The sequence below is a fragment of the Dermacentor silvarum genome, chromosome 10 (assembly GCF_013339745.2).
Source record: "Dermacentor silvarum isolate Dsil-2018 chromosome 10, BIME_Dsil_1.4, whole genome shotgun sequence".
In the NCBI taxonomy this organism is placed as follows: Eukaryota; Metazoa; Arthropoda; class Arachnida; order Ixodida; family Ixodidae; genus Dermacentor; species Dermacentor silvarum.
The window spans coordinates 96,494,543-96,510,035 of record NC_051163.1 but is presented as its reverse complement, the minus strand read 5'-3'; the positions used below and the strand labels follow the sequence as shown (position 1 = coordinate 96,510,035).

Sequence of the window (15,493 nt, the reverse complement as noted above, 5' to 3'; positions counted from 1 at the left end):
GAGAACATGGAGAAAAAACGACAAATTCGACTGCGGTCAAAATGTCCTGTATGACAATACGCGCTGTGCATGCCACTCAAGGTTGAATGTGGTGCGCGGTCACGGTACGCAGAGAGACACCGGAAAGCGGTATTGTTATTTTTTTTAACTTGCCGCACAGTTCCCCACTAAGCACAGACACAGCAGCACCCCTATCGACGACTGCTTGCACAGAAACACCTTCGATATTCACGGTTATTTCGTTCGCAGGTAGAAATCGAGGCCTTGAAGTTGTCGACACGAGCGCAGTTCTTGCCTACGGGACTGCGAGGGCTTGTTTTCCGCTTGGACTGGTGGGGGGCGACGAACCATTGGGGAAAGTGAACGGCGACGTGGTGAGGGCGACCGACGTGTGTCGTAGCCACGGCGATTCAGTGAGCAGGCGTCCATCGTTGAATGGGAGGACATCGGGCGCGGTGGCTCAGAACGAAAGTAGTCTCGATTGTCTTCGCCCGCACTAGGGCGGAAGTCACGACGACGGCGGAAACGTGCGACATGGCCAGGCAGACAACAGAAGTAGCAAACAGGCCTGTTGTCCGGGGTGCGCCAAGGATTAGTGGCAGCGGCGCGGGACGTCGAAAAGGTGGCGGGTTCGGGTGGATAGGCGCACGCGCAGTGAAAAAGGCATTTGCTGGTCGACCAGGATACGGGCTGAGCAGCATTGCTGGTGACTGTCTGCGTGCGACTTCAGCGCAGGTCAGAGGAACGGAAACAGGCGGATGCTGGAAGGTGGTTGGAAGCGTCTCAGAAATTTGCTCCTCTATGGCCTGTCGTAGCGTCGCAGCAAGCCCCTGCGCCGAGGCCGAGACGCAGGGAACAAGGGACAATTGCCGTGCCACTTCCTCTCGGACGAACTGCTGGATCTGCTGCCATAACATTGTGGTGTCAGTAGAAACGGTGCCTTCAGTGAATGATGACATGTCGGCCGGGTCAGAGCTCGGGAGTCGTGTAGAAATGCGCTGTTTCCGCAACTCGTCATAGCTCTGACAGTACTGAACCACGTCTGCGACAGTTTGGAGATTCTTGGCAATCAGCATTTGGAAGGCGTCGTCCTCAATCCGCTTCATGATGTGTCTGATTTTATCAGCTTCCGACATAGCAGGGTTGATGCGACGGCATAGGTCCACAATATCCTCAATGTAGGACGTGAAGATCTTGCCGGATTGCTGGGCGCGACCGCGTAAGCGTTGCTGCCGGTGTACCACCGTACCACCTTTGTTCCGGTGGTACGGGCGCACCTTGTTGGGGCATGTCGTCAGGCATTGCCGATGCTGATGGTAGAGTCGGGGTACGGAGTTCCAGGATGAAATGGGAACCAGCACCTCCACCAATTGATAGTACGCGTTCAATAGTAGATACGCTCGGCGTTTTTATGAATGCGCCGAAGCAGGCAATGGCCAAATGGAGCGAGTGCGAGCACCAACAGACGTCTTATTCGTCGTCTTCTGCTGGCGCCCGTATTTCGCACTACAATATATATATTGTACCGGAGCACATCGGCACCAGCTCTGTGCCAGCGAGTGTGTGGAAGAAGACGTTGACGATCGTGTGGTTCGCGCTAGGTCGGTTTTCAACGAGCCAGCTTGTTTAACCGCTTCATCTAGTCTACCTGCCAAATACTCTTATTGCATTTGGTGGAAGTGCTGGGTAGTCCCCTTCAGCGTCCTGGAACTCCGCAGCCGTACGCTACCATCTGCCTTCACGATGACCGAGGACGCCGGCCCCTCGCGAGCTTCTCCCGCTCCCACACCTGTCGTGTGCTCTGGGGTGCTTCGTATGCGTGATCCTCCAGTCTTCAGTGGCACTGACGATCACGACGTGGAAGACTGGCTGGCCGAGTATGAACGTGTTAGTGCAAACAACAAGTGGGATGACCGCGACAAGCTGACTCACGCCATCTTTTATTTTACCGGCGTGGCCCACCTGTGGTTCAAGAACCATGAAGCTGATTTTACCACCTGCTCAGCTTTCAAAGAGACCCTCGTTTCGTTTTTCGGCCGGCCAGCGGTGCGCAAGCTTCGCGCTGAACACAGCCTCCGCGGACGATCTCAACAAATTGGTGAGACCTTCACCAGCTACATTGAGGATGTCATCGGCCTCTGTAGGCGGGCGAATGCGTCCATGTCGGAACCTGACAGAATCAAACACATAATGAAAGGCATCGACGATGACGCCTTTCATATGCTCGTGGCCAAAAACCCACAAAGCGTTACTGAAGTTATTGAACTTTGCCAAAGTTTTGACGAGCTGCGTAAACAGCGCATCTCCACACGTCGCCCTGGAATGCAAACGGCTGACGTTTCAGATTTGGCTCCCAGCACCGCTAGTATTGATTACACCTCGTTGCTGCCTCAAATTCAGCAATACGTACGCGAGGAAGTGGCACGTCAGCTCTCTCTTGTGGCATCGGTCACTGAGCCTCTCCCCCCACTGGACCAGTCGCTTCGCCGGGTTATTCAGACGCAAGTTGCGGAAGCCCTACCGTCCCCCGCTTCACCGCCGCAAGTTACGGCTCCGTTAACTTACGCTGAGGCCCTTACACGATCTCATGCCCAGCCGACGCCAGTCCCATCCAGCCCAGCCACCAACTTCTACACGCCGCCAAGTCCGGTACGGCCGGTTTACGTACCTATCTCGCATCCAAGGCCACCTTTCAACCCCTGGCGCACTCCGGACAACCGGCCGGTGTGCTACGCTTGCGGTATTCCGGGACATGTTGCGCGCTTCTGTCGCCGCCGCGGACTCTATTTTCGCGATGGCGCTCCCAACCTTAGTCATGTCCCTCAACAAGCTACGCACCGTCTTACATCTGACGCCACGGACTCGTATTCACGTCGCCCCGCCTTCAGTTCACGCCGATCTCCTTCTCCCCGCCGCCGCTCCCTTTCCCCCATGGTTCGCCGTTCCAACCATGCCCAGGAGGAAAACTAACAGCCGCAGTTCCTGAGGCAAGAACTGCGCCGTCGTCGAAATTTGCAAGGCCTCTTCTTTCGCCGCCTAACGAGATTGTAGTGTTTATAGACGGTGTCGCGACGCACGCTCTTGTCGACACAGGAGCAGCTGTTTGTGTGATTAGTGAGATTCTCTGCCGCAAACTGAACAAAGTGACGACTCCGCTTTTTGATATTTCGCTACGCACAGCGAGCTCGCAGCACGTGAAGCCTTCGGCCACCTGCACCGCTCGTGTTTTAATTCAAGATGCGCTCTACATCGTCGAATTTGTCGTCCTTTCTCATGCATCGCATGCCGTTATCCTGGGCTGGGACTTCCTTTCCGCGCATCATGCAGTTGTCGACTGCGCTCGTGCACAACTCGCCTTGTCTCCGTTCTGTACCGCAACCGTCGATGACCGTCGCCCGTCTGCTAAAGTGGTTGTCGCTGCTGACGTCGTCATCCCTGCTTTCTCTGTCGCCTTAGTGTCCGTCACCTGTGACGCTGTCCCCAATTCAACTGCACTTTTTGTACCGTCTGAGAAATGTGCGCGTCGCCGGGACGTTGTCCTACCGTTCGCAGTCGTCACACTTGATGATGATTCCAGTGCAGTTTACGCGTGCAATCCGTTTCCCTGCCCTTCAACTCTATTACGTGGCGAATCTGTTGGGCGTCTCGACACTTTTGATGCCATCTTTCCGTTTGATGCGCCTTGCGATACGACCCCACTGCCTATCGATGCCGTCACTTCTGCCGCCGCTCCCGCCCCACCCGACCACGACGTCTTGTTGCGCAGCGTTGATAACGCGCTCCCGCAAGCTCAGCGCAATCAGCTCGTTCAACTCCTTGACCGTTTTCGGACCTCTTTCGACAGGGGCCGACCTTGTTTGGGGCGCCCGTCAGCGGTTGTTCACCATATTGACACCGGTCACCATGCTCCACTGCGTCAGCGTCCCTACCGAGTGTCACACACCGAGCGCAGCGTCATCAGTGAACAAGTCGATGACATGCTGCAACGTGGCGTGATCCAGCAGTCACACAGTCCGTGGGCATCTCCGGTCGTCCTGGTACGGAAAAAGGACGGCTCAATCAGATTTTGCGTGGATTACCGCCGACTGAACAAGATCACACGTAAGGATGTTTATCATCTACCACGAATAGACGATGCTCTAGATTGTCTACAAGGTGCCGAATTTTTTTCTTCCCTGGATCTTCGCTCTGGATACTGGCAAGTGCCGATGGCTGAAGCGGACCGTCCAAAAACGGCTTTTGTGACCCCTGACGGGTTATACGAATTTAATGTGATGCCCTTCGGCCTGTGTAATGCGCCTGCAACTTTCGAGAGGATGATGGACACTATCCTCCGGGGACTTAAGTGGCGTACCTGTCTTTGCTACTTAGACGACATAGTTGTCTTCTCTCCCAATTTTGAATCTCATCTCGATCGCCTCGAGCAAGTTCTTGAGTGTCTCACGGCCGCTGGTTTGCAATTAAACTTGAAAAAATGCCATTTTGGTGCCAGACAGCTTACGATTCTCGGCCACGTCGTTTCACAAGAGGGAATCCTACCAGACCCTGCCAAACTGCGAGCCGTTGCTGAGTTTCCCAAGCCAACCACTCTTAAAGAGCTCCGTAGCTTCATCGGCTTGTGCTCTTATTTTCGGCGTTTCATCCGTAATTTCGCCTCTATTATCGCCCCCTTGACTCAGCTACTTGCCAGCAGCGCTGACCTCTCGGCATGGAATCCCGATTGCGACGAGTCATTTACTACGCTCCGCCGGCTCCTTACGTCCCCTCCAGTACTGCGCCACTTCGATCCCAATGCGCCTACTGAAGTTCACACGGACGCTAGCGGTGTCGGTCTTGGTGCCATCCTCGCCCAACGCAAAGACGGCTATGACGAGTATGTCGTTGCATATGCCAGCCGTACCCTAACAAAGGCAGAGTCGAACTATTCTGTAACGGAAAAGGAATGCTTGGCAATTATTTGGGCAATCAGCAAATTCCGTACTTACCTTTACGGACGCCAGTTTGACGTTGTGACTGACCACCATGCCTTATGCTGGTTGTCATCTATGAAAGACCCCACTGGCCGCCTCGCACGTTGGGCTTTACGCCTTCAAGAGTATGACATACGTGTCATTTATCGCTCGGGAAGCAAGCATTCAGACGCCGATGCCCTATCCCGTTCTCCGCTGCCTCCTGACCTACTTTGCTTACGAACTTCCACCTGCGATTCGTCGTCCCTCAGCATCACCGACATGCCGGCCGAGCAACGCAAGGATCCCTGGATCGCTTCTCTGCTTGACGTTCTCTCTCACCGTTCACTTGAATCTGTTTCACGCACCATTCGTCGTCAAGCGCATCACTTTGTCGTTCGTGACGGCTTGTTGTACCGGCGCAATTACCTAACCGATGGCCGCAGGTGGCTGCTTGTTATCCCCCGTCATCTGCGCTCGGACATATGCACCGCCTACCACGACGATCCTCAATGCGGCCACGTTGGCGTATTCAAGACCTACTCCCGCTTACGCCTGAGGTATTACTGGCGCGGCATGTATCGATACATTCGCCAGTACGTGCGATCATGCCTTTCGTGCCAACGCCGCAAGACTCCCCCTCATAGCACCGCTGGTCCTCTACAACCTTTACCGTGCCCTACACGACCATTTGACCGTGTTGGCATTGATCTTTACGGTCCCCTCCCCAACACTCCTGCAGGCAACCGGTGGATCATTGTCGCCGTCGACCATCTCACACGGTACGCTGAAACATCTGCGCTGCCAGCTGCCACCGCGATAGACGTCGCTCGCTTGCTTCTTCGCCGCCTCATTTTGCGACACGGTGCGCCCCGTGAATTATTAAGCTATCGTGGCCGCGTCTTTCTCTCAAACGCTATTGAGGCACTGCTCCAAGAATGCCGCATCGTTCACCGCACCACCTCTGCGTACCATCCTCAAACAAACGGCATGACGGAGCGTTTCAACCGTACCCTTGGAGATATGCTTGCGATGTACGTGTCCGATGATCACTCCAATTGGGACCAGGTGCTCCCCTTCGTCACGTACGCCTATAACTCTGCGCCACAAGCTACCACCGGCTTCTCCCCTTTCTTTCTTCTATATGGACGTGAACCATCATGTTCAATGGACACCATATATATATATATATATATATATATATATATATATATATATATATATATATATATATATATATATGTGGCGCTAAAACAGTCACCGGTCTTGAAACAGAAAAAAAGAACGGCCGCTAAACAGACAAGAAAATCTGTAAATCCAGCGGCAAAATTCCTAACATGTCATCGTGACCAGGGCAAGGGGACACAAACTTTACCAACAATCACCATTAGAACTCATGCCTGTGAGGCAATGTGCAATTGTCGGGTACACACTAATTATGCATGACTCGACCGAACAAAAGAAAAATAATTACTTCTGATACCACATATTTTTTGCCGTTAGCCCTCCGCTATTGGTCAAAAGTTGTGGGGCGACGCCCAAGTTGCTTTTCTGCCACGCGACATCACAAAACCGTGAAAATTCTGAAAGAAGCAAACTTTAGTATAACATTTCACCCCACAATGAACGTCAGAACCCATTGCCGCATTTCTAGGCTGCTGCACTAGAAAAAACATGTAAAAAGGGGGAAAAAATCCCCCAACATTTCACCTTGTGACAATGGATGTACGACCAAGCAGGTGTGGATGTTAGACAAGCACCGGCAACCCAAGCGACGTACGTGATGCGCGCCCGCACATGTGCCTACGTGCAGAGTACATCCTCATTCTTCTATTCCGTCCGCCAAGCACACGTGCCATATTGAACTAAATTATTGTTTGAAACTAGATTGCGCCAGAAAATGCGTAAATTACATGTTACAAACCAGCTGCAGACTTAACAGCTTTGCAATGTTATTCGAACATACGAGAAAACATTAATCTGTTACGTGGAAACTGAAAAACAAAGCACTTTTCCTGCTGCGGTTTGAGGTTTGTATGAATGGCTGTGGCCGCTGAATGGTCGTAACGTTAGAACAACGTGCGTCCCCATTCTTGTAGGCCTTCCGCCTAGAGCAAGTACGTTATTAAAGTAATTATAGTTCTCAAAGCAAATTATGTCCAAAATTCGTAAGTGTGATTACACACGAACTACAGACAGGGTAGCATCGGATTGTAATTCGAATATATAAGAACACATAATTTTGTTACGCGGGAACTCAAACACAAACCCCGTTTGCACCAGCCGTTTTTTTGGGCGAGCACGCCATGAAAAAGCCCGACCAACGAGAGAGCTTTGCTGTAAAAACTTCGCACTTTTTTCCAAACAGCGAAGCACAGAGACCAAGGCTTAGCGTTGCACTCTGGCTCGTCCGAAGGTGTTACAATGCGCGGGGACTACATGTCGTGACGTAGCCTGCTAGGAAACTGCTGCGGTGCAGCAAAACAGAGCTGCGGCAGCTATACCAGGCGTCTGAAAACGCTAGCATGATTAGCAGCGCAGACAGCGGCGCTGGAAGCGTCATATTTCTCGGTGGTGCACGGGATGAGATGAAGAGCACGAGTTTGCATCTCGGCAGAAACGCTAGCGTTTGTGTGCACAACACTAACGCCAACAACGGAAGGCAGAGCGCTGCCTTGGCTACACTGCAGAGCCGTTTGACGGAGCGTGACAGCATGCCCACTTGGCTTCGTTGTCCTTGCAGCCGAGTGACGGAGACAAGAACTTCAATTGGTCCTAAGAAACTCTGGCGAGTGGTGTCCAGCAAATCCTTTCGCGCCTCTGGGCACCTTCCAACACTCCTCTTACTGTTTAAATGCGTCACAATATGGTGGCGCCGGCGGTGCGAATCCACTTCGGGGGTCCTTAAAATTGCTATCATTTTAAACATAAATGTTACATCTACGAGAACATCGGAATGATACAAAAAAGCCGGCAGATCCCACGCCCGGTGGGAATCTATGTTATGCAAAGCAGTATGCGAGGAGCCTATCAAGTTAAGGCAACGACCATGAGAGCACCAAGAATTAGGCGGCTGTTTCAAGACCTACATTACAAGCATCTCATGAAATTAATTTCATCAGTCCTGAGGAGTCCCTGTGGCTAGGCCTAAGATACCTTAAGGCGAAAGCCCTAGTCATGCTCATGACTATGACTTTAGCCTCCATTCTTTAGCCTTTTCCTTCACATAGTACCACTTCCAAACCCATTACATTTGATTTTGAGTGGTAATCTTTTTTCGCTGAGTCATTGTCGTTCTTGTTGAGTGATGGTCATGAATATAACTTCCACCACCATCCTTTAGTGTTTCCTTCACTTAGTGCCCACGTCCGAACCCATTTAGTGGTTTTTGAGTGTTAATCTTTTTCGCTTTCTCATTTGCATTTTTGTGGAGTTATGCTCACGACTATGACTTCCACCATCATCCCTTACTTAGTTCCCACTTCCGAACCCATTTCAATGGTTCTTGTGTTTCAATTTGTTTTGCTGAGTCATTCTCATTTTTGCCTAGTCAGACTCACGACTTTGCCTTCTACCATCATTATTTAGTGTTTTCTTCACTTGGTACCCACGTCAGAACTCATTTCAGTGGTGTTTTAGTGGTAATGTTTTCGTACTGAGTTAGTCATAGTTGCTGAGTCATGGTTATGACGAACGCGTGGCTGAGAGCAATTGTGATAACTCCGTCGTGCGAAAGGCCCAGGCAGCCCTGCAAGCCCAGGAGGCCCAGGAGCAGCAGGAGCCCCAGGAGTCCCAGGAGGCCCAGGACAGCCAGGAGGCCCAGGAGGCGACGGAGGTGCCGGGAGCCCAGGAAGCCCAGGAGGTGCAGGAGGCCCAGGAGGCGCCGGGGGCCCAGGAGTCGCCGGTGGCGCAGCAGGCGCCGGCGGCCCAGGAGGCAACGGGGGCGCAGGAGGCACCGGTGGCCCAGGAGGCGCCGGAGGCCCAGGAGGCACCGGAGGACCAGGCAACGGAGGTCCAGGTGGCGACGGAGGTCCAGGAGGTAACGGTGGCCAAGCAGGCGCCGGAGGCCCAGCTGGCGCCCCAGGCCCAGGAGGTGCCGGAGGCCCAGGAAACCCCCCTGGAAGCCCAGGTCGCCCCGGACGCCCAGGAGGCCCATGAGGCCCCGGGAGGGGAATAAACGTTTAGCGGGACACCAAATGCGTATCTTGCGACCGGGTGCAAGAGCAACAGTTTCATGTATCCGGTGGTCTTGCGTTACTTTAGCGATTTTCTTCTTTTTTTTACTGGACGCAACAAAAAGTCACCCTTCTGGTTACTTTCGCGGTTTTGTTCTTTTCGTGATGAAGGCAATGAAACGTCACCCCTCGCGTTACAATCGCGGTCGCATTACAATCGAGTAAATACGGTATGTAACTCCCTGTGTACTCCTGGCCAAAATATTGTTTTGGATACTGCCGCTATTATCTGCCTTCCATTTCTGTGGCCATTAACATGACCCTTCTCCATTACGACTCTCCATGTTGTATCAGCAGCATCAAATGCATCATGTGTTTTCCCTCACTCCAAAATTTTCTATATACCAGGTCCTTTTCCAGCTGATATGTTACAACTTCTCTGACCCCTTCTTGCATAGATCTACCACCGATCCTCCGCATCACGTACGTGAGTGTTCTATTCTCCCTCTGCTGCCTTCCCAGCTCCTGCACAAATACATCAAGTTGCCTTACTACTATATGCGTATTCACCTCGTGTTTTTTATCCCTCTTACTGTTGTCACAGTTCCTAGATCTGTTTCACCGGATAGGTTCACGGAGTGACTATGGGTCCTCAACTCCTCTCGGTCCTGCTATATTTCCTAAAATCAGGTTCTTCTACGCACCTGTTTGTCACCATTCCTGTATAGTACGGTGTGAATATCTAAATATTAGCCTCCGGGAGGTATCTCACCCAGCTGACCACGAACATACCTGGTTTCACCTGCCCCGTGATGCTTTTTGGAGGTAACCAAACTTGTCCTTACTAGCACAATGTCTGCACCCCTGTCTCTTAATACTGTAGCCTTCGTTCCTTCTTCTTTACCTTCTACCACTGGCATATTTCTCTCTTTACTCTCGACAATGGCTGCACTTACGACCTCTGACCTTTCCTTTTCTTCAGACCTACGAGCTTCGCGAGTTTCACTAGGGGGTATAATCGTTGGCACTTCTCGTGGTCTGCATTTGCATTCCTCAGTTTTGAGTCCACTCTTGTTACACCATTCACAATATTTCCGTTGACGTTGGTCATCAAGTCCCGCACGACAATGAATTGCCTGATGACCGGGACGGTCACAGAGGAAACATCTCCGCTGTCCCCTGCGCCCATCCCCATTTGGGGTTTCTCTCAGCTCATCTTCCTCTGGAGTGGGAGCATCTCTAACACCCTTTCCTCAATTTCTCAATACCTGCGCCTATACAAACCGGTCTGTTTGCTCCGCGATCTACTCCACAGTCTGCAGATTTCTCTCTTCCAGAAATATGACCAAACCATTGCTACATCTGGGAAAGAATTGCTCACCCACAACTTTGCCGTGACCTCCTTCATATATTTTTTAGGGGCGAGGCTCCTTATAGCGGCACCCGTTCCGTCCCCGTCGTCGTAGTAGTAGTGTGCAACCAGTCTGAGAAAAATGAGAAAAAAAATTCCGAAGCTCTGTCCGTAGCGCGGAATCGAACCAGGGACCCCTCGCTTCCGAGCGCGCGGCGTTAGGTCACTACGCCACGAAGCGGACATGGACACACGCACGACGATGGCAATAAATACCCAACATTAACAAAAGGCCGCGTTTCTAGCGCGTTTCTAACGCGTTTGTGCTAGCGCGTTACGGCCCGTGTAAGAAGCTGGTGTAAGACGCTATGGCCTCTCCGCCTTACCTTCAACGCGTTTCGAACGCGCTGCCCAAAGCGGTGGCAAGTCAAGTTCAAGTCGAGGAGCGTTTATGAATACGGGGGGTATACTGTCTCAGCAGTCATGTGATGGCGTCGGCAAACGCGGTGCACGTTCCGGCATGTGTAAATGGCTGCGTAAGACGCTGTGGCCGCTCCCCCTTACTAGAGAGTACTGCACGTTTCTAACGCATTTGTGCTAGCGTCCCCTTAAGCGGGAGATCCGATGATTCCCTCCGGAGCTTCGCCCACTCATCATAATTCACCCCGTGGATATGCTGTGATTTTTTTTTCAGTTTCGGACAGCTCTATCCACCTCTCAAAATAGTTTGTTAGACGGCATGCGAACTGCTTTCCCATTTCTGAATCTTCTGTCTTGCACAGTCTGAACTTTCCCGAAAGCCTTCAGCAGTCAACTTGAACCTCTGCAATAAAGTTTTTTTGTACTTTGTCATAGTCTAATGATTCTTCTGCTGGCATCCAGCCAAACACCCTCAGAGCCTCCCTTACAAAACACAGGCTAAGTGCGCTGGCCCACTTGCTCTTCTCCCAACCTTGCCTGACTGCGATCCTCTCAAACCGATGCAAATACGCATCTAGGTCATCCCTTCGCTCATCCAAAGGTGCCATTAGTTTCCTGGGGCAAACTTGTCTCGGTCTGGGAGAAGGTGAGTCGGATGACGCCAAAGTTGATCTGCTGGTTGCTTCACCATAACCTGCATACATTTCCGCGAGCTCAATCATCGCCAAGCTTTCTTTTAAATGCGAAGCATTTCTTGGGGAACATTTTCCACTTTGACGGTATCTATCTATCTATCTATCTATCTATCTATCTATCTATCTATCTATCTATCTATCTATCTAGCCGCCTACGTCTTGGCGCTCTCATGGTCGTATCGTTTACTTGGTATTTACCAAAATTGGCATAGCATGACATGAGTGTATGACGAACCCAAATGATAGGATATGACATGAATATCATGACGTGTGTCATGTAGGTCATGAAACAGCTGCCTACGTCTTGGTGCTCTCGTGGTCGTGTCGTCAACTCGGTAGGTACCAAAATTGGCATAGTTTGACAACAGTGTATGACTAACATAAATGATAGGGCATGACATGAATTTCATGACATGCATCTCCTGTAGGTCATGAAACAGCCGCCTAAAATGACAATGACCCAGCGAAAAAGCCGGCAGATACCACGACCTGTGGGAATCGATGTTATGCGAAGCAGTGTGCGGGGGAGCCTATCAAGTTAAGGTTTCGACCATGAGAGCACCAAGACTTAGGCGGCTGTTTCATGACCTACATTAGAAGCATGTCATGAAATTCATTTCATGAGTCCTGAGGAGTCCCTTTGGCTAGGCCTAAGAGACCTTAAGGCAAAAGCCTTAGTTGTGCTCATAACCATGACTTCGACCATCTTTACCTTTTACTTCACATAGTACACCCTCCGAACCCATTACATTGGTTTTGAGTGTTATTCTTTTTTCGCTGAGTCATTGTCATTCTTGTTGAGTCATGGTCTAGAATATGACTTCTACCACCAAACTTTAGTGTTTCCTTCACTTAGTACCCACGTCCCAACCCCTTTCAGTGGTTTTTGAGTGTTAATCTTTTTCTCTTTGTCATTTTCATTTTTGTGGAGTCATGCTCACGACTATGACTTGTACCATCCTCCTTTAGCGTTTAATTTACTTAGTTCCCAATTCCGAACCCATTTCAGTGGTTCTTGAGTTTTAATATGTTTTGATGAGTCATTCTCATTTTTACCTAGTCATGCTCACGACTTTGCCTTCTACCATCATTTTTTAGTGTTTTTTTTCACTTGGTACCTACGTCAGAACTCATTTCAGTGGTTTTTTAGTGCTAATGTTTTCTTGCTGAGTTAGTGATTTTTGCGGCGTAATGCTCATGGATGCCACTTCTAACATCATCGTTTAGTGTTGCCTTCACTTACTACGCACATCAGAATCCATTTCGGTGGTTTTTGAGTGTGAATCTTTTTTCGCTGAGTCATTGTAATTTTTTCAGGGTCATGCTAATGTCTGTGACTTCTGCCATCATCTTTTAGTGTTTCCTTCACTTAGGAAGCACGTCAGAACTCATTTCGGTGGTTTTTGAGTGTTAATATTTTTTTCGCTATCTCATTGTCTTTTTAGGCGACTGTTTCATGACCTACATGATACGCATGTCATGAAATTCATGTCATGACCTATCATTTATGTTCATCATACTATACTATGCCATAATACTATGCCAATTTTGGTACCTACGAAGTTAATGAAACGAGCGTGAGAGCATCAAAACATCGGCAGCTATTTCATGACCTACATAACACACATGTTGTGATATTCATGTAAGAATCTATCATTTATGTTCGTTATACATACTTGTCATACTATGCTAATTTTGGTAAATACCAAGTTAACGATACGACCATGAGAGCACCGAGACATAGGGCGCTAGATAGATACTCTCAAAGAGGCAAATGTTCGCCAAGAAATGCTTCGCATTTAATATGGATTTGGGCAGGCCATGTAATGGGTAGGATGAATAACCGGTAGACCATTATAGAAAGGTTAGACCAAGAGAAAGGAATCGCAGTCGAGGACGGCAGAAAACTGGGTGGAGTGATGAAGTTAGAAAATTTAAAGGTGCAAGTTGGAATCAGCTAGCGCAAGAGAAGGGTCATTAGGGATCGCAGGGAGGGGACTTCGTGCTGCAGTGGACATAAAAATAGGCCGATGATGGTGATGGTGATGATAATGTTTATAAGACTCATAAGGCGGAAAGGCCGGCGTAGTCGGCGTTGGCTTGACCTCTATGTTCGAAAAGTGAGCCAAGCAAGGCAGTTCGTGACGTAAATTAAGGCAAAGTTAAATAAGCCACAGTAAATTAAGGTAGAGGTAATTAGGGCGTAGTTAACTCAGGTACGTTTAATTAGCATAGAGTTCATTACGGAACTTGAACTACAACCAGTAGTGGGAGTCGAACTCACGACCTTTGGTGTTCATTAGGGTGAATTTTCAGGCATGGAGTGGCACCTGACACCGGCCAAAAAATTATCGCAAAGAGCTAGTGGGGCTATACTAGTCGAGGTGCACCCAAATTAGGAAGGCCCACTAAGCTTCAACAAAGTCACTCCTTCAGCAGACAAAGAATTGGCTTCGCTGGTGCAGTATTCGGCCGCTACCTCCCTAATGACACGTACAATTTACCCATGGCTCTCATTCCCAGCGGCTGCGGAGCACCTGACCAAGGTGGCGGTTAGACCTGGGACGCGGTAGAGGGTGCTAAGAATCTCTGGCTCCGGACAGGCCGCCAATGAAAACCGCACCTCGCAACTTTCAACACGCGCACCCTATCGAGTGAGGCTAGCTTAGCAGGGCGATTTAAAGAATTATCAGTTATTGCCTTGGATGTTATTGACCTTAGTGAGGTAAGAAGAACTGGTGAGGCTTATACAGTGCTGACTAACGGCCACATCCTCTGCTACAGAGGTCTTCCAGAAAAGAGAGAATTCGGAGTAGGAATCCTAGTCCATAACGACATAGCGGGCAACATTGATGAATTCTACAGCTATAATGAGAGGGTAGCAGTCGTCGTAATAAAGCTGTCTAGGAGGTATAGAATGAATGTAGTACAAGCCTACGCCCCAACCTCTAGTCACGATGATGAAGAAATACACCAGTTTTATGAAGATGTTGAATTAGCACTGAGAAAGGTGCAAACTCAGTATACTGTGTCATGGGAGACTTCAGTGCGAACGTGGGGGAAAAGCAGGCTGGTAAGTAAGCAATTGGCAAATACGGCATCGGTTCTAGGAACACTAGAGGGTAGATGCTGGTAGATTTCACGGAAAGGAATAGGCTCCGAATAATGAATACCTTCTTCAGGAAGTGCAGCAACGGGAAGTGGACCTGGAAAAGCCCTAGTGGAGAAACAAGGAATGAAATAGATTTCATACTCTCTGCCGGTCCCAGCATAGTGCAGGATGTAGAAATGTTAGGTAGGGTAAAGTGCAGTTACCATAGGTTATTGAGGCCTAGGATTTCTCTCAATTTCAAGAGAAAAAGAATAAAATTAGTAAAGAAAAAACCCAACCAAGGCGCAGTAAGGGTAAAAGCAGACCAATTCAAGCTGATGCTCGCAAACAAATATGCAGTTTTAGAACAGGAATATGAAGACAACATACAGATAATGACTGAAACTTGCTAGACTGATCTCAGAAGCACCAATTGACGTGGGAGATAAGGCACCAAGGCAACCAGTAGCTAAATTCTACCAGGCAAAAAATGACCTTATCAAGAAACGGCAAAACATGAAATTGTCAAACTCGAGAGATCATCTAGAACTCGCGGAACTGTTGAAACTAATCAGCGAGAAGAAAGTGGGTGATATCCAAAATTATAGCGTGCAAAAGATTGAGCAAGCAGTAAAATATGGGCGCAGCATGAAATCAGTGAGAAGAAAACTAGGCATAGGACAAGGGAGAATGTATGCACTGAAAGATAAGCAGGGTAACATCATCAGCAATTTTGATTACATATTAAAAGCAGCAGAATAATTCTATACTAGGCTGTACAGTGCCCACAGCAGCCAAGCTACTTTCATTCG

The 15,493-nt window shown here is 49.6% G+C and overlaps 1 protein-coding gene across 1 annotated transcript in view; it reads left to right on the top strand.

The window, feature by feature from the left end:
- Positions 1 to 11,475, top strand: part of LOC125940636 (PE-PGRS family protein PE_PGRS5-like) — a 31,705-nt gene extending 20,230 nt beyond the window's left edge. Inside the window, exon 2 of the mRNA XM_049657071.1 lies at positions 8,686 to 11,475. Coding sequence (XP_049513028.1) covers positions 8,686 to 9,107 — 422 coding nt within the window. The 3' untranslated portion in view covers positions 9,108 to 11,475. The remainder of the gene's footprint in view (positions 1 to 8,685) is intronic.
- The last annotated feature ends 4,018 nt before the right edge of the window (positions 11,476 to 15,493 follow it).